Below are 19590 nucleotides of genomic sequence, written 5' to 3'. Positions count from 1 at the left end.
ATGATGACGATTATTATTATTATTATTATTATTATTATTATTATTATTATTATTATTATTATTATTATAAGTAGGATATTGTTTATTTATTTATTTTTATTTATTGTAAAAGTCTACTTTTACAATTTGACACATGCAAACCACTGCAGAAATGTTCTAACCAACAGGCCCATGTCATATACAGTATAGATACTTAATAAATAACCTACTATAAATTAACAGCATTAACGTATGCTGTGTTTTTTGTTTTCACAAGCTTTGGAGACGTAACATAAATTCTACTTTTAAATAATAGGTCACCATAGCTTTCGTCATGTGACACGGCTGTGTTCTAAATGACATCAATGTTTTCAAAGTGCACTGCGAAAGGAGTACAACTGTAAACATGAAGATCGCTAAAAATGAACTGAGAAAATACTTTAAAAGCAAATTACACAAAAGAGAGATGATTTTAATGCTTTTTTTGTATAATTCTAATGTTTTATGTAATGTTCTGAATGTTCTGAATGAATAGGGCATAGGGGGATAACTGGGAATAGAACACAGCCAGGAACTGTGTTTCTAGCTATAGCTCTAGAGGTGTAGTTGCAAGCATACAAGTTTGCCAAATAGTTTGCGAATGTTCCTTGGAACGATAAGTTTGGGACATGCCAAATCAACATACTATGTTTGTAATGACGGAACTTGCAACCTTAGTTGGCTAACGAGGTTTTTTGGAAACACACCCCTGGTTGGCTGAGGTGTATACTGCACACTCTGGTGGATTTACGCGAGAAGAATATGCGTTAGAGGAATTTGTGATCATCAAAAAGCACACACAGCGGCCTCTAGTTTATTTGCAAAAACATAAACTGTAAGCAGACGTACCTCTGGTTACTTATCTCGCTGTCCCCAGAAATGTAGACCTAGGTACATATCTGCAATGAGCCTGGGTTAAAAAAATTTACTGATTGTTCTGGGTGAAGTGCAATACACTATGATGTTCAACAGGTTAAAATGTGAACCTGGTGTTTAATAACACTGATTTGCCAAGATAAATTCAAGGGTTGTGTGGGAATATAAATGTATATACTCTAGTTTCAAATGAACAATAATCTATATATAACTGAAAAGTTATATTCTTATATTCTTTTAATTATTTAATTTCATTTAAAACTCTAGCTAGGGTGTGACATTAAAACCTCTTGCTTCCTGTGCACAGGCAAAGCCAAAGTGATGCAAATGCTTAGGGTCCCAAAGACTGTGCCTTTGTCTTTGGGTGATACTTTCAAGCTGGTCAGGGCAAGTGAATCCTCAGGATCTATTTAAGACCCTTAAACAAGATCTTCAACTTAAACAAGTCTAAAAAAACAATTCGACCTATGTCTCCACCTACAAACACTGCCCCCTCATGAAACACTTTATAGACAAGACTCAATTTAGACTTGCTACAGACTTGTGACAAAACTTGCAGACTGCAAACCTGTAAGTGACTTCTGTAGGCTCTTGCAGACTCGTGGACCTCTTGAAGACGCTGTATGACTGCAGACTAACCAATAAATCCTTGTTCCAGTAATCCTGTAATCAGTAATTCAGTAATCCTGAACTGTGTACTCATTCATTTATTAGTTTTGCAACATCTGCAACTAATAATTATTTTGATAATTGATTAGTTAAACTATGATTTTTTAATTTAACATTTTGTTAATTATAACTATATAAAACAGTAAATCAGGGTATTATTTATGTATTGAAGTATACTTTAAAAAATGAAAATGCCACATATGGAGTTTAATGATCTTTAATTTTGAGATTTAAAATTTCTGAACAGTAAACTTCTTTAAAGATCCCCCCCAAAAAATAAAATAAATAATAATAGTAATGTATATATTATTATACATATATAAAATAAAAACAAACAAACAAGTGTAGTACTCCTTTTATATTCATATTATGAAATTATAAATATACACTGACAGTAATATTAAGCAGTAGAATTAGTTAAAATATCTAAATTATAAATAATAAATAAGCAACAAATTTTTTTTTTTGAAACAGAAGCAGAAATCAGAACAACAGGTATACTTTCAATGCTCAGTGCACAAATGTAATCTTATTAACATTCGTAGCCTAAACTGTTTTGTCAGTTGGCTAATTCATACGAATTTTAAAAGGAGGCATGGCACCAAACCCTGCCCCTATACCCAACTGCCATTGGGGGATGAGCAAATCATACTAAAGTATATGAATGAGATCAAACAAATTCATATGAATTAGCCACTAAATGAAAAAGTTAAGAATTTTTACGAAAAACAATTCATGACATGGCAGAAATGTAATACAAAAATAAATCATTATTGTTTCAGCAATACAAATTATTAATGATACGAATTAGGAAAATGCCGTCATATAAATATTTTCTTGAAAATGTATGAAGTGGGTGTTGATTTCTGCAATAGCTCTGTCACTTTAGTTTGGTGAATAATAAGAAAAGGAAGTTCACGTATTTGATCTTCGCTATTTCAAACTGTATCGTCTCTGAGATTAAGAGTGCATTTTTGTGGATCTTTTTCCCCTAAAACAGTAACTATATTTTAATTATCTAATAGATAACTATTTTAACTATAACTATGGGTGTTTTTTGTGATATGGACGATTGAATGGTACACTAAAATTTCAGGTTCGAAAAAGATTGAATTTATTAAAAAAACATTTGTTCATATTTGACCCATAGCTGGATTATTACAACCCAGCATTTTTTAAAGTGCAAAGTGTAAGACTAACAAATGTTGTGCTCTGACTTTATGCTGAACTATTTCTGTCTGTGAACAACCCAAAAGACAATTTGTCTATTGTGTCTAAAATGATGACTTTTGAAAAAAAACACATACAGGGATATTTTTGTTGTTTATTGCGTGAGTTTTAGCATCATTGTAGATGCATTTGTAAAATAAATTAATTTTTTGGACCCACAAAGTATACTTGTTAGTTTTTTTGCAAAGTGAATGAAATACTCGATAATGTCGGCTTAAAAAAACTTAAGAAATGATATCCCTGTTCTGATTTGCATTTACCTGAGCTAAAGTGTTTGTTTTTGTTTCAGGCGAAAATATAAGAAGACGTCACAGAGGTAAGATATTGACTCTTTCTGGTGTGACTACAGCAGATCTCAACAAAAATGAGCGAATAAAAAAGGTCTGCAAAAATTGTGTATAAACCATGTGTATTTTTTCTGCTTGAGATTGGTTGTAATCGGAAAGCAGGTGTGTATGATTCTGTTTCAGGTCAGCAGATCCACATCTGCTGTGCACAAGTCTGATCACAGTTTTCACATGTAGTTTGTGCTAAAAACAGCAAGCAAAGGCAGAACAGGATTTTGGCATTGTGTTTAATTGCTGGTTGTCAGGAAAAAATAAACAGCAGTTTTCTTTCATTAGCACAAGTGAATGGAGCGCAGTTGTGCATTAGCATAAGAGAACGATTAGGAAAATGTACTGTATACTTTGATAAAGTATATACAGTATACCATGTTACTGAATTACCATATTATAAAGTACCGTAACATTTTTCTGGTGCTCCAGTACTACAGTGACTATTGTCTTCTTGCATATTGCAATGGTGACATGTCTGAATGCATATTTACTTTTTTATTATTATCATTTGGACATAGTACTGTAGTAATTCTTTTTTGGTACATATATATTGTAGTAATGCTGTTTTCCACTTGTCTGTTAAATCTAAATGGTGACTGGATTTGAAAAAGACTCATCACTTATTGTCTTCAAAATATACTTGTTCAGGTTTAATAACTAAACCCAAACAAAACTATTATAGTTCGATCAGTTTTTTAAATGTTCCACATATTTTGTATAATAATCCAAGGTTACATTTAATCAAAAATACAATAAATACAGTAATATTGTGAAAAATATTGTATTTTAATATATATATACATACTCACTGGCCACTTTATAAAGGAACACCTATCTAGTACCGGGTTGGACCCCTTTTTGCCTTCAGAACTGCCTTAATCCATCGTGGCATAGATTCAACAAGGTACTGGAAATATTCTGCCAAGATTTTGGTCACGCAGTTGCTGCACATTTGTCAGCTGCACATTCAATGATGTGAATCTCCTTTCCACCACATCGCAAAGGTGCTCTATTGGATTGAGGTCTGTTGACTGTGGAGGCCGTTTGAGTACAGTGAACTCATTGTTATGTTCAAGAAACCAGTCTGAGATGATTCGCGCTTTATGACATGGTGTGTTATCCTGCTGGAAGTAGGCATCAGAAGATGGGCACACTGTGGTCATAAAGGGATAGGCATGGTCTTGCACAATACTCAGGTAGGCTGTGGCATTGACAGTGACATGACGCTCAGTTGGTACTAATGGGCCCAAGATGTGTCAAGAAAATATCCACCACACCATTACACCACCACCACCAGCCTGAACCACTATTACAAGGCAGAATGGATCCATACTTTCAAGTTGTTGATGCCAAATTCCGACCCTACCATCCTAATGGCGCAGTCGAAATCGAGACTCATCAGACCAGACAACATTTTTCCAATCTTCTAATGTCCAATTTTGGTGAGCTTGTGTCAATTGTAGCCTCAGTTTCCTGTTCTTAGCTGACAGGATTGGCACATGGTTTGGTCTTCTGCTGCTGTAGCCCATCCGCCTCAAGGTTGGACGTGTTGTGTGTTCAGAGATGCTCTTCTGCATACCTCGGTTGTAACAAGCGGTTATTTGAGTCACTGTTGCCTTTCTATCATCTGGAACCAATCTGGCCATTCTCCTCTGACCTTTGTCATCAATAAGGCATTTGCTCCCACAGAACTGCCACTCACTGGATATTTTTTCTTTTTCAGACCATTCTCTGTAAACCCTAGAGATGGTTGTGCGTGAAAATCCAAGTAGATCAGCAGTTTCTGAAATACTCAGACCAGCACAGGTACTGCCATGAGATTGGCTGATTAGAAATTTGTGTTAACGAGCAGTTGGACAGGTGTACCTAATAAAGTGACCAGTCAGTGTGTATGTACACAGTATAAAGTATATATATATATATATATATAATTTTTTTCCCAATTATTTTTGAATACCGATTCAGTTATTGATTATAAAAAATATTCCTAAGCATCAAATCAACATAATATGATGATCGTTCAGAAATCATAATAATATGCTGATTTACTGTCTAATAATATTTTTATAATCAATAATTGAATCATTATAATCAATAGAAAATGCTTGTGCTGCTTACTACGTTTGTTTAACGCATGATGTTTTAATACTAGAGTACATATACAGTCAAGCCTGAAATTATTCATAGCCCAAAAGGCTTGACTGTATATTAATATGCTACAGTGCATATGCTAATATGCATCAAAGTACCATTAAATTACCGTTGCATACCATAACTATATTATAGTGCTTTTTTTGACCCTCTGATCTATAGGTGTGTGTGTCTAAAATATCATCATGAGTGTGTTTTTATAGATAAGTGTGTATGTGAAGAACAGACTCAATAATGACACAAACGGAGCTGCAAACATCCTCTGACATCAGGCAGAGACTAAACAAAAAGGAGCTCGAACCGGTCGGTAATGACGGTGATCTTGACAGTGTGTTCTCACACACTCAGACATAAACAGCCAGCAGCAGATGCCTGTCCTGCCCTTCTCACTTTGTAGTTCTTGTGTGTGTGTGTGTGCGTGCGTGTGCATGGAAATGTCTGTGTTTGTCAAGCTTTGATGGCTTGGCAGGGTAGTTCTGGAGATGTCAATGACTCTGTGTGTGTGCAGAGCTGCAGGAAAATGTATGTGTGTGTGTGTGTGTGTGTGCGTGTGCGTGTGCATGTGCATGCGTGTGTGCGTGTGCGTGTGTGTGCGTGTGCGTGTGTGTGTGCGTGTGTGTCTGTGTGTGTGTGTGTGTTTGAATAGGGCTTGAGGGAGTTTGCTTTATGAGTCTATCAAGGTGAAAGGTCACCAGCCGTTTAGACATCAGCTCATATATTTCACTGTACATCTGAGAATATGGGGTTTTTTATCACTCTTGTTTTACCAACCCAGGTTAATTCATGTCAGAATTGTATCTTCATGACTTTATAATTATCAATAATTATCGTTCAGTGCCTAAATGACATTTTTACCTTTAAAAAAGCTGTTATTTATCAGTGGAATGTAGTCATAATAATAAAATTAATATCAACAACAACTATTGTTGTTGTTGTTGTTAATAATAATAATAATAATGATGATGATGATAATAATAATAATAACAATAACAATAATAATAACAATAATAACAAAGAAAAAAATAACATATATTTTTAAAGTTAAGTTTTCATTATTGTTAATACTACTACTACTGCTAGTACTACTACTACTTCTTCTACTACTACTAATAATAATAATAATAATAATAATAGCAACAAAGAAGGAAAATAACATTGGTTTATTTATTTATTAAATAAAATTATTATTATTATTATTATTATTATTATTATTATTATTATTATTATTATTATTATTATTATTATTATTATTATTATTATTGGTGTTATTTTATGGCACTAACTGTTTTTATTTATTTTATTTCACTGTACATCTGAGAATATTACGTTTTTATCACTTGTTTTACCAACCCGGGTTAATTAATGTCAGGATTTATCTGTATGACTTTATAATTATCAATAATTATCGTTCAGTGCCTAATAGACATTTTTTCCTTTAAAAAAGCTGTTATTTATCAGTGGAATGTAGTCATAATAATATTAAAAATAATATCAACAACATTGTTTTTGTTAATAATAATAATAATAATAATAATAATAATAATAATTTCAAAGAAAAAAATACCATAGATTTTTAAAATTAAGGTTTCATTATTGTTATACTACTACTAATATTAATAATAAAATAATGAAAAAGAAAAATAACATAGATTTATTGATTTATTAAATAAAACAATAATAAGAATAATTATTATTATTGGTGTTATTTTATGGCGCTAACTGTTTATATTTATTTTATGTTACTGTACATCTGAGAATAGAAAGTTTTTATCACTCTTGTTTTACCAACCCAGGTTAATTCATGTCAGAATTGTATCTGTATGACTTTATAATTATCAATAATTATTGTTCAGTGCCTAAATGAATTTCCTTTAAAAAAGCTGTTATTTATCAGTGGAATGTAGTCATAATAGTAATAACAACAATAATAACAACAACAATAGCTATTAATAATAATAATAATAATAATAATAATATTGTTGTTAATAATAATAATAATAATAATAATAATAATAATAATAATAATAATAACAATAATAATAATAATAATAATAATAATAATAAATAGTAACGAAGAAGAAAAATAACATAGATTTTTTTTATTAAGTTTTCATTATTGTTGATACTAGTACTACTAATGCTACTAATAAAAACAATGAAAAAGAAAAATAACATAGATTTATTGATATATTGATTTATTAAATAAAACAACAACTGTTATTATTATTTGTGTTATTTTATGGCGCTAACTGTTTATATTTATTTGCAAGATAAATATCCCTAAAAATGACCTGCTTTGCACGTCCCACAAATAATAATTTCCTACATTAGTTGGAAATTGTAGGCCATAATATATTATACTGACAGTCTAAAGTTTGTCTTTGTGAAGCTATTGTGTGCATAGAAGATTGAGTGAGAACATTTGATAAGAATCAGCCTCAATCAGCATTGTCCTCATTTTTTTCTCATGTGGATAAACTGTATGTATGGGCAGGGGAAAGAGTGACGTTTTCTCAGGCGAAATATGTCACTGGTGGTGCTGTTGGTTGCAGCTGTTTAATTTGATGTAATTATCACCATCCCTCCATTCCTTCACAGGACGTATGTCTCCTGATGATCTCAGTGAAGTCACAGGAGATTCTTACATGTTCCAATGTGTCTTCTTCACACTGCTGTGTTATAGCTTTTCCAGAAATGTATGTTTTGACATCATTTATTCCTCCTCGTGTTATTTCTTTACTGAAGAACATAAGAATGTCTTTTTTATACTTCAAACGTGGACCGTTATTCGCACTGCTAAGGTCAATAGACACCATCAAAGTTTTTATATACCATGCAAATGCTTTTAAATTTCTTCTTGTTGTCAAATGGATTTTTATCTGCATGCATATGTTGCATGTGGTTATTATCTGCATGCATATGTTGCATTTGATTATTATCTGCATGCATGTGTTGCATTTGTTGTTATTTGTGCATATGTTACATTTATTATCATTTGCATACATATGTTGCATGTGGTTATTATCTGCATGCATATGTTGCATTTGGTTATTATCTGCATGCATATGTTGCATGTGGTTATTATCTGCATGCATATGTTGCATTTGGTTATTATCTGCATGCATATGTTGCATGTGGTTATTATCTGCATGCATATGTTGCATGTGGTTATTATCTGCATGCATAGGTTGCATGTGGTTATTATCTGCATGCATATGTTGCATTTGATTATTATCTGCATGCATGTGTTGCATTTGTTGTTATTTGTGCATATGTTACATTTATTATCATTTGCATACATATGTTGCATGTGGTTATTATCTGCATGCATATGTTGCATGTGGTTATTATCTGCATGCATATGTTGCATTTGGTTATTATCTGCATGCATATGTTGCATGTGGTTATTATCTGCATGCATATGTTGCATTTGGTTATTATCTGCATGCATATGTTGCATGTGGTTATTATCTGCATGCATATGTTGCATTTGGTTATTATCTGCATGCATATGTTGCATGTGGTTATTATCTGCATGCATATGTTGCATTTGGTTATTATCTGCATGCATATGTTGCATGTGGTTATTATCTGCATGCATATGTTGCATTTGGTTATTATCTGCATGCATATGTTGCATGTGATTATTATCTGCATGCATATGTTGCATTTGGTTATTATCTGCATGCATATATTACATTTATTATCATTTTCATTCATATGTTGCATTTGTTGTCATCTGCATGCACATATTGCATTTGTTGTCATTGCCATGCATATTTTACATTTGTTATCATCTGCATGCAAATGTTGCATGTATTGTCATTGGCATGCATATGTTGCATTGGTTGTCATCGGCCTGCATTTGTTGTTATGTGCAAGCATAGGTTGCATTTGTTGTCATTGTCATGCATATGTTACATTTATTATCATTTTCATTCATATGTTGCGTTTGTTGTCATCTGCATGCATATATTGCATGTATTGTCATTGGCATGCATATGTTGCATTGATTGTCATCGGCCTGCATTTGTTGTTATGTGCATGCATTTGTTGTCATTGACATTCATAGGTTGCATTGGTTGTCATTGACATTTATATGTTGCATTTGTTGTCATTGGCATGCATTTGTTGCTATGTGTGCATGCATTTGTGCACTTGTTGTCATTGGCATTCATAGGTTGCATTGGTTGTCATTGGTATTCATGTGTTGCATTTGTTGTTATGTGCATGAATATGTTGCATTTGTTGACATTGACATTCATATGTTGCATTTGTTGTCATTGACATTCATAGGTTGCATTGGTTGTCATTGACATTCATATGTTGCATTGGTTGTCATTGACATTCATATGTTGCATTGGTTGTCATTGACATTCATATGTTGCATTGGTTGTCATTGACATTCATAGGTTGCATTGGTTGTCATTGACATTCATATGTTGCATTGGTTGTCATTGACATTCATATGTTGCATTGGTTGTCATTGACATTCATATGTTGCATTTGTTGTCATTGACATTTATAGGTTGCATTGGTTGTCATTGGTATTCATGTGTTGCATTTGTTGTTATGTGCATGCATATGTTGCATTTGTTGACATTGGCATTCATATGTTGCATTTGTTGTCATCGACATGCATATGTTACGTTTGTTATCATGAGGATGCATGTTGCATTTGTTGTCATTTGCATGCATTTGTTAAATTTGTTACCATCAGCATGCATATTTTGCATTGGTTGTCATCTGCATGGCATGCATATGTTGCATTTATTGTCATCTGCATGCATACATTGCATGTATTGTCATTGGCATACATATGTTGCTTTGTTGTCATTTGAATGCATATGATGCGTTTTTTTGTAAATGAAATGCAGATGTTGTGTTTGTTGTAAATGGAATGCAGATGTTGTGTTTGTTGTAAATGGAATGCAGATGTTGTGTTTGTTGTAAATGGAATGCAGATGTTGCATTTGTTGTTATGTGCATGTATATTATGCATTTTTTGTTATCCTCCTTCATTTGTTGCATTTGTTGTTATGCACATGCATTTGTTGCATTGGTTGTCATCGGCATGCATATGTTGCATTTGTTGTCATCTACATACATATGTTGCATTTGTTGTTATCTGCATGCATATATTCTCATATTATACCATATATATGTTGTGTACTCATTGATATGCAACTCAGAGGTCTTACTTCGCATGTTATCCACTGAGAATCTTGACACCACTGGTGTAAAATAAATAGTTGTCTGAGGTTAAGGTCATGTGACATATTACATAGAAGCCAATTTCTAGGTCAAATTCAAGTGGGTCACACCACACTGGTTTCATTTTTGTAGCATAGCCCAATCTGTCTGCTAAAACCCTATCAGTGGCTATTCATTGTGGTTTTGTTTATGGACAGCAATGTTTGGTGCCTCATGCAGCTTATAACTAAATGCGATCGTTGTGTGACTGCAGAAAGGATTGTATAAAAGCAATTGTAAGATTTTAAAATGAACAGCTGGATATGCATTGAAAGCTGATCAAATTCCTCAGTCCAGCCTGCATACATTGTTGAATCCATGTGAGAATGATTTGGCTATTATTTACATTTCACACTGTTTCTCGTTATTATATGCTTGAAAAATGCAGAGAGTTAGTCATTTCCTTACAAACATCTTAGTATAAGTCATTTTGCTTAAATAGCTTTAGTTTGATGTAGGAGAAACTATAATTTGATTGATTTCTAAAAGAAAAAATAGAAAATAATGGAGCAGAATATACAGTTTTGAATAAATTGCAATCTAAAATACTTACAAAAGTGAAAATGTAATCACATTACTTCAGCTTGTTACAACTTCATGGATTAATTAGTTTCCACTTAATTTATCACACTTTTCAGTAATAAATAAGTTGGGAAAAAATTCATTATTTTAAGTGTAAGAAGTTGAATTAATTTATTAAAGTTGATCCAATGAGGTGTTTGTTTCAGTGTAGAACAATAGTTATTTAAAATTAAAGTATTTCACAGAATTACTTTTTTATTGTGTTTTTGATCAAAGTAAATGTAGATTTGTTGAACACTTGGTGAGACTTCTTTGAAAAACATAAAAGTTATTTTTATTTTACATTTCCAAAACGTTTTGACTAGTAGATAAGCATAAAACAATAACATGTACATAAACTTAATACAATTACGGTATTTCTATATATGTTTCTTTAGTTAACCAGATAAAAAACCCATTGAGATTGAGATCTCATTTACAAAGGTGACCTGGCCAAGAGGTCCGCAACAAAATAATAATAATAATAATAATAAACATAAAGTTAAGATAATATAAAAAATACAGTTTAGTTGTTCAGCTATACCCCATTACAATATGTTAAAAACCCATACATTCAGAAATGGACTGTTGTTGTTTGTTACAAAGGATAGAGCGAAATATTTTATTAGGATGAGCTCAGATATTTTTAGTTTAGACTGAAGAGTATTCCAGGATATGGCGGCCGGCATAACTAAAGGCTTACCTCCCCATATCAGTTCGAACCCAGGGAACAGTCAAATGAACGTAGGGCATACTGGCATTTTGACTTCTAATGTTCAATTAATGCCAAAAAAAAAAAATAAAATTTTATTAATTTAAATTAATGAGAGAAAATAATAATAAACTCCATAGACATAGAACAATAAATAAACAAATAATTAACAAAAAAGTCAAAAATAATTTTATTTGATTTAGATTTTTTTTTTAACTTAGCTTTTGGGTGTCTTATTTTGAAACTGCTCACTTTTTTGCCAATTTTGGCTAGGATTAAAAATATTTATCTTGTCCATACCTGTCAACCCTCCCGTTTTTCCCGGGATTCTCCTGTATTTTCAATCTTTCAATGAAAAGTGGCAATAAACATTAAAGAGCCGATCCTCTCTATACGCAACCCATACCACAGAACCACCAGGGGATGCTCAATGCTCTTAAATGTGAATCTGTTCTTTTGTTTTATTTAGTCATGAAAACACTTTGAAATAAATATAAAAATGGTGGGATTCCCTTCCTTTCCCTTACCGGCACTGTTGCCCCTCCTATACAGTCCTCAAAACAGTCAGTTCATGTAGGGGTGCGTGACTGCCAGACACGCTCCATAGTGATATAGATTCTGTTTCCCAAACAGATTCTGTGCACGCAATTTGAAGTGGAGTGAAAGTCTGGTTTTTGGGTGTGTGTTTGAACATAATAATATAATATAGACATATAATATAATACAACCAAAATTATAATAATAATAATAACATCTAAAGATGTTGATCTTGGTGGGTTTTCTTTTAAACATTACAATTTTTTTCCTAAATGAGCATAAACAGTTAGGAATGCAATCAAATGCTTTCATAATAGATGTGTGCATTTTAAAGTGACACCTGTTATTTAATATAATCAAACAAAAAATCTAAATGAGAGATTTATCCGCTGCTCTTTAATCAGAATGTTTAATTTATACAGTAAGGAAAAGATTACTGACATTTGATTATATTTCTTTATGATAGCTATTCATTTGAATAGGCTAAACTGTTTAATTTATTTGCAGCCTTTTCTAATGTATGCTATTTTGTAAATAATAATAATAATAATAATAAAACATATTACTGACCATACTACTGCTTATTTACAATGAAACAGCTCTTGATGAACATATTTAGCAATTTGGGGAATTTTTTTTCTTTTCTTTTTTTTTTGGAGGGTGCAGGGGGTGAGGGGTTTCAGGTGTGGAGGGGCGTATCCCTTATTATAACATCCAAATGTTGACAGGTATGATCTTGTCTGCTAATGTTTATTATTCATATAGTTAATCTGGGCAAGCATATTGAATATCTGACTAATTCAATACTCATTTTTGGTTTCTCTAAGCTTGTTTATACCGCCTCCGGCCTTTTTGTTCACAGTTAGCATCTTGACCCATCCGATCCCCGAGTCATTGTGTCCAGGGAATGTATAACCGCCATCAATGTAGCCTTTTTTTTCTGATGATCTAATTAGGACTGGCTTCCCAGTCAGAGGCAGCGCAGCCATTACAGTCTCCTGCAGCCCAACAGCACTTCAATCTGTTTCTCACACATGGCGTAATGAACACTGGGGCATTCAAACCCACCCGAGCGCTGCGCAGATGGGGTTTGTTTACACAATATCACAAGCTTCTTTTTATATTTTATTTTTTGTGTGTGCAACATGGAAACTAGCTTTGATGTGGTTCGAACTCAGCAGCTCGTCCGAGTTTCATGTTGCTCCTATAGACTACGTGAGGCCGATTAGCTATGCCAAGTTGGAAATAAGCGGAGATAAATATTTAGAAAGCGCTGACAGATTTGAGTCCTCTTTTGCATTGGAGCGTTCACTCTTTTTTACACAATAACATCTCAAAATGATTGAGTCAGAAAATTTGTGAGCTGAATACCTTTGTCTCATTATGCCTCCTTTGAGGGATTTTGGCTTGTTAATTGGTCACTTCACAGCTATTCAATTGAAACCCCAGAATTGTAATTGTAATCGCGATTATTGAAAATGATAGTCATTAGGCCATATGTCCATTTGGATATATACACTACCTGACAAAAGACAAAAGTAAGAGCAACAACTAATAACTTGACTTCTAGTTGATCATTTGGAAAAGTGGCAGAGGGTAGATTTTTCAGATAAATCGTCTGTTGAACTGCATCCCAATCAACACAAATACTGCAGAAGACCTACTGGAACCTGCATGGACCCAAGATTCTCACAGAAATCAGTCAAGTTTGGTGAAGGAAAAATCATGGTTTGCGGTTACATTCAGTATGGGGGTGTGCCAGTGATCTGCAGAGTGGATGGCAACATCAACAGCCTGAGGTATCAAGACATTTGTGCTGCCCATTACATTACAAACCACAGGAGAGGGTAAATTCTTCAGCAGGATAGCACTCCTTCTCATACTTCAACAACCACATCAAAGTTCCTGAAAGCAAAGAAGGTCAAGGTGCTCCAAGAATGGTCAGCCCAGTCACCAGACATGAACATTATTGAGCATGTCTGGGGTAAGAGGGAGGAGGTGGCATTGAAGATGAAAGAATCTTGATGAACTCTGGGAGTCCTGCAAGAACGCTTTCTTTGCCATTCCAGATGACTTTATTAATAAGGGATTTGAGTCATTGCAGAGATGTCTGGATGCAGTTGTACAAGCTGATGGGAGTCATACACAATATTAATTCTTTTTCATGACTTTATATTCTATACTGTACATTATTTCTGATAAGTGACAAGACTTTTGTCTAAGCAAAGTCAGACCTTACTGTCCTAATTAAATAATTAAAAATCAAGGCATGATCATATTTTATTAAGGTAAAATAAGTGTAATCTAGAGGTCTTTGCCTTTCATATATATATACTTCTGATACCAAAGGATCAACAACAAGTCAAGTTATTATTAGTTGTTCTTAAACTTTGATAGCAGACAAGATTTTTGTCAGGTGGTGTTTAGAATTGATAACTTTCATAATACACCTACACATTTCTTGATACACAATCAAGATTTGATTTCACCCTACACAAATCTTGATACTGAAGCAGAATGGGACAAACTAACAAAAAGGTCTCATGAATATGTAAAAGAAATAGGTACAATAGAACAAAATATACTAATGAAATAAATTCTGCTTTAAGCATTTTCACTGTGTGAATTAAACTTGATTTGTTTCTTATTAAAGCTACAAAAGTCCTTCAGTATAGAGCAGTGAGTGATTTTATCTATGTCTTTTTCATTTGATTAATAATGATGAAAACATGCAGCAGCAGGAATAGTAAACTGCCACTTTAAGTCATAAAGTTCTGTTTTTGTTTTCATTTTCACACGCCGTTTCATTCTCAACTCTTTAAGTTCAGTCATTTCTTCATAACAATCAGTGGTTAATGTGAGTAATCACTTAGCGTTGCATTTTGAAATACAGTTTAAGTCAGAATTATTAGCCCCCCTTTTAATCATTTTAATGGAAGTCAATGCGGCAAAAACAGCCACCAACAGTATATTAGGGAGAAAAAAGAGAAAATTAATCAAAAGCAGTGCATCAAAGCAAATGTTGTTTCACATGTCCAAGATTTTGATCAAAGGTAAAAAGAAATCCAGTCCCCAACTACTTTTTATATTGAAAATATGTACTTTTGGGTGTGTTTTTTTCACCAAATCAGTGACATCATTTATGAATTTGGCAATTAAAGAGTTAAAATCCTGTAATTTTTGAAACAATTTAGTAGTTTTGTTCAAGACTGAGGTTGATTAACAGATTTATGCAAATATATATATATATATATATATATATATATATGATGCAGTTTTTACAGCAGTTTAATTCAGTGGATGCCTTTACCCATAAAGCCTTGCTGTGAGATTTCAGCCACTATTTAGTCATCTGAGAGACAAATTTGGGAAATCCTAAAAGATTCCTGAACTCCTAGGCTAAAATCGATGATCTTTGATCATTGGTTCGACATGTTCACTGACAGCCGCTCAGTGCCTGTTGTAATCAGATTTTTCCTCTGATGAAGTTCTGGCAGTGTCAGAAGATTTCAGACACTTTCCTGCAGTGTGACAACAGCTGTGATGAGCGTCAATCCAAGAACCAATAGGAGCGACAAATTTGATGACGCAATCCATGCGACAATTCAAATGACCGCGGGGAAATGTCAAAACAGTTTTTTTCTTCCTGGTTTTATTATTGAGACTCGCTGTGTGCAAAATTGGCGCTACAGAGTTTACATTTGCTGTGAGGAATTATTTCAGAACGCGGGATAGTGAAAGTGTCACGGGTGGATGACGTCAAATTCCAGGGGCATTTTTTTTCGTGCTTGGCGCATCTTCATTGTCGTTCAGTCTGACTTTATGACAGCTGGGATCTTACAGTGTGACATGGGAGCCATGTTCGTGCAGTCTGACATGTTAGAATCGTTCAGAATTATAAGAAATCGCACAGTGTGAGGCGACCTTAACATAACAAAAGGGTAGTAAATTTGCCCAGAGTGTATTGTTAAGTTTGTTTGTTTGTTTAATTTAAAGCATTATCTCAAAATATGTGTCAAAATAATATTTGTCACCAAAAATCATTCTGCTAGCTTAACACAGAAAAAGTCATGGCCAAATAAAGACACAAAATCACCCCCAACAGTACATAAGGGTTCAAACAAACACCTCACCAAACTGATATGCCAAAAAACCTGTAAACTTTGGTTGATTAAAGCAATTTATACTCTTTATTTTCCACAAAAACAATTGCGTCAGTCAACGATCCGGCAGTCGTGAGCTGAATACTTTGAGCTTCTGTCTCGTCATGCCTCTGTTGACGGATTTGGTCTTGTTAATTGATCGCTTCACAGCCATTCAATCAAAACCCCCACACCTAATAATTAACAAGATAATTACTCCAGTCAAAAAAGTGACATATTTAACAAGCGATTTCACCTTACAACACCAATGCCCTCCCTTGGGAGTCGCCGTCACTGGATGTGTCTTGTCAATTGAATACAAAACAGGGAAGGCAGATTGAACGCCTTTTGTTATTCGCCGTTTATCTTCGCGCTCTTCCCCTGCGTAGACCTCGAGTGGGCTTTTCTGATCATATTATTCCACGCTCCTGAAGAGTCCTGCACCCACAGGGGGTTTTGCAGGGATTAAATGTGCCGTTATGTTGAAGAGCGCAGTGCTGATTGTGAGCACGCTCGGCTCTGATCTGTCCTTCAATTTTGCTGGCAGTGAGATGGAGAGCAGAAATGAGTCTGGGTTTATCTCCCAGAACAGGGAGCAATCCCTTCCGGGCCCACGACAAGACCCTTATTGCCTGCCGCTCTCGTGCAGAAAATAAAAAATAAAATAAAATGGGATACAGGTGCTCACTGGCATTCATTTGGAATCATTTCTATTCACATCACAGCTTATCGTTCTGGCAACTATCAAAATGGGTTGTTGGGAGTTTTCAAACTGCCTGGAGAGTTTCAGACTGCCCACGAGATTATATATGAGAATTGGGAAAAATAATGGCTGGGACGGATTTCCCATAAGGATGAATAGGTTGAAATAATGTTGGTAATGCTTTACAATAATGTTCCATTAGTTCATGTTGGCTAGTGGATCTATGAACATGAGCAAACTGTGAACAATGCATTGATTACAGTATTTATTCATCCTTGCTGATGTTTGTTAATGAGAGTAAAATTGTTAATTGTTTGTTCATGTTAACTCATTCATTTTTGTTCAGCTTAGTCCCTTTATTCATCAGGGGTCGCCACAGTGCAATGAACCACTGTGAATCATTATTCAGCATGTATTACACAGCGGATGCCCTTCCAGCTGCAACCCAGTACTGGGAAACATCCATACACACTCATACTCACACATAAACTATGGCCAATTTAGTTTATTCAATTCACCAATAGCGCATGTCTTTGGACTGTAGGGGGAAACCGGAGCACCAGGAGGAAATCCACGCCAACATGGGGAGAACATGCAGACTCTACATAGAAATGACAACTGATGCCCAGCCAGGACAAGAACTAGCAACCTTCTTGCTGTGAGGCGACAGTGGTAATCACTGTGCCACTGTGTCGCTCATGTTAACTCAGTGTGCATTAACTAATGTAAACTAGCGCAACTTTGGATTTTAATAATGCATTAGTAAATGTTGAACTATAATTAATAAACGATTACAATTGTTGGAATTTGGCTATGCGTAGATTTCAGCTCCACTCTTTTGCACTACAGAATACAACTATAAAGTGCATCCGGAAATTATTCATATCGCTTCACTTTTTTTGAATATGATGCCACAAGCTTGGCACACCTGACTTTGGGAATTTTTGCCCATTCCTCTTTGCAGTACGTCTCAAGCTCTGTCAGGTTGAATGGGAAACGCCGGTGTACAGCCATTTTCAGATCTCTCCAGAGATGTTCAATAGGATATAGGTCTGGTCTCTGGCTGGGCCATTCAAGGACATTCACTGAGTTGTTGTAAAGCCACTCTATTGATATTTTGGCGGTGTGCTTTGGGTCATTGTCCTGCTGGAAGATGAATCGTCGCCCCAATCTGAGGTCAACAGCACTCTGAAGCAGGTTTTTATTCAGGATGTCTCTGTACATTGCTGCATTCATCTTTCCCTCTATCCTGACTAGTCTTCCAGTTCCTGCTGCTGAAAAACATCCCCACAGCATGATGCTGCCACCACCATGCTTCACTGTAGGGATGGTATTAGCCTGGTGATGAGCGGTGCCTGGTTTTCTCCAAACGTAACGCCTGGCATTCACTCCAAAGAGTTCAATTTTAGTCTCATCAGACCAGAGAATTTTGTTTCTTATAGTCTGAGAGTCCTTCAGATGCCTTTTGGCAAATTCCAGGCAGGGAGTGGCTTCCGTCTGGCCACTCTAGCATACAAGCCTGATTGGAGGATTGCTGCACAGATTGTTGTCCTTCTGTAAGGTTCTCCTCTCTCCACAGAAGAACGCTGGAGCTCAGACAGAGTGACAATCGGATTATTGATCACCTCCCTGACTAAGGCCCTTCTCCCCCGATCACTCAGGTTAGATGGCCGGCCAGCTCTAGGACGAGTCCTGGTGGTTCCAAACATCTTTACTTATGGAAGAAGGAGGCCACTGTGCTCAGTGGAACTTTCAGAGCAGCAGAAAATTTTCTGTAACCTTCCCCAGCCTTGAGACGATCCTGTCTCTGAGGTCTACAGACAATTTCTTTGTCTTCATTCTTGGTTTGTGCTTTGACATGCACTATTAACCCTGGGACCTTATGTAGACAGGTGTATGCCTTTTCAAATCATCTCCAATCAACTGAATTTACCACAGGTGAACACCAGATAAGCTGCTGAAACATCTCAAGAATGATCAGTGGAAACAAAATGTACCTGAGCTCAATTTAGAGGTTCACGGCAAGGCTGTGAATACTTCTGTACATGTGATTTTTCTGGGTTTTCATTTTTAATAAATTTGTAACAATTTCAAGAAATCTTTTTCACGGTGTCATTATGGGGTATTGTGTGTAGAACAAGAGAAAATAAATGAATTTAATCCATTTTGGAACAAGACTGTAACATAAAAAAAATGTGGAAAAAGTGAAGCGCTATGAATGCCTTCCGGATGCACTGAATACACACACATACGGAAACACACACAGCTCTGTAAAAAATTACCAACCACTTGAAGGTTACTATTTGTGGTTAATATGTGCATGGCATGGTCGCTCGGTGGTTAGCACTGTCACCTCACAGCAAGAAGGTCACTGGTTCGAGTCCCAACTGGGCCAGTTTC

The 19590-nt window shown here is 34.8% G+C and overlaps 1 protein-coding gene across 2 annotated transcripts in view; it reads left to right on the top strand.

Annotated features, from left to right (window-relative positions):
* pde1ca (phosphodiesterase 1C, calmodulin-dependent a) overlaps positions 1-19590 on the top strand; it is a 203123-nt gene that overhangs the window by 52422 nt on the left and 131111 nt on the right. Inside the window, exon 2 of one of the 2 annotated variants that reach the window (XM_056450600.1) lies at positions 3083-3109. The exons of the other annotated variant lie outside the window; for it this stretch is intronic. Within the exon in view, the coding sequence (XP_056306575.1) occupies positions 3083-3109 (27 nt within the window). The remainder of the gene's footprint in view (positions 1-3082; positions 3110-19590) is intronic. 2 annotated transcript variants of the gene reach the window in all.

This window comes from Danio aesculapii, chromosome 24 (assembly GCF_903798145.1).
Source record: "Danio aesculapii chromosome 24, fDanAes4.1, whole genome shotgun sequence".
NCBI lineage: Eukaryota > Metazoa > Chordata > Actinopteri > Cypriniformes > Danionidae > Danio > Danio aesculapii.
Note: the sequence above shows the minus strand (reverse complement) of the source record. Positions and strands in the feature narration are given on the sequence as shown.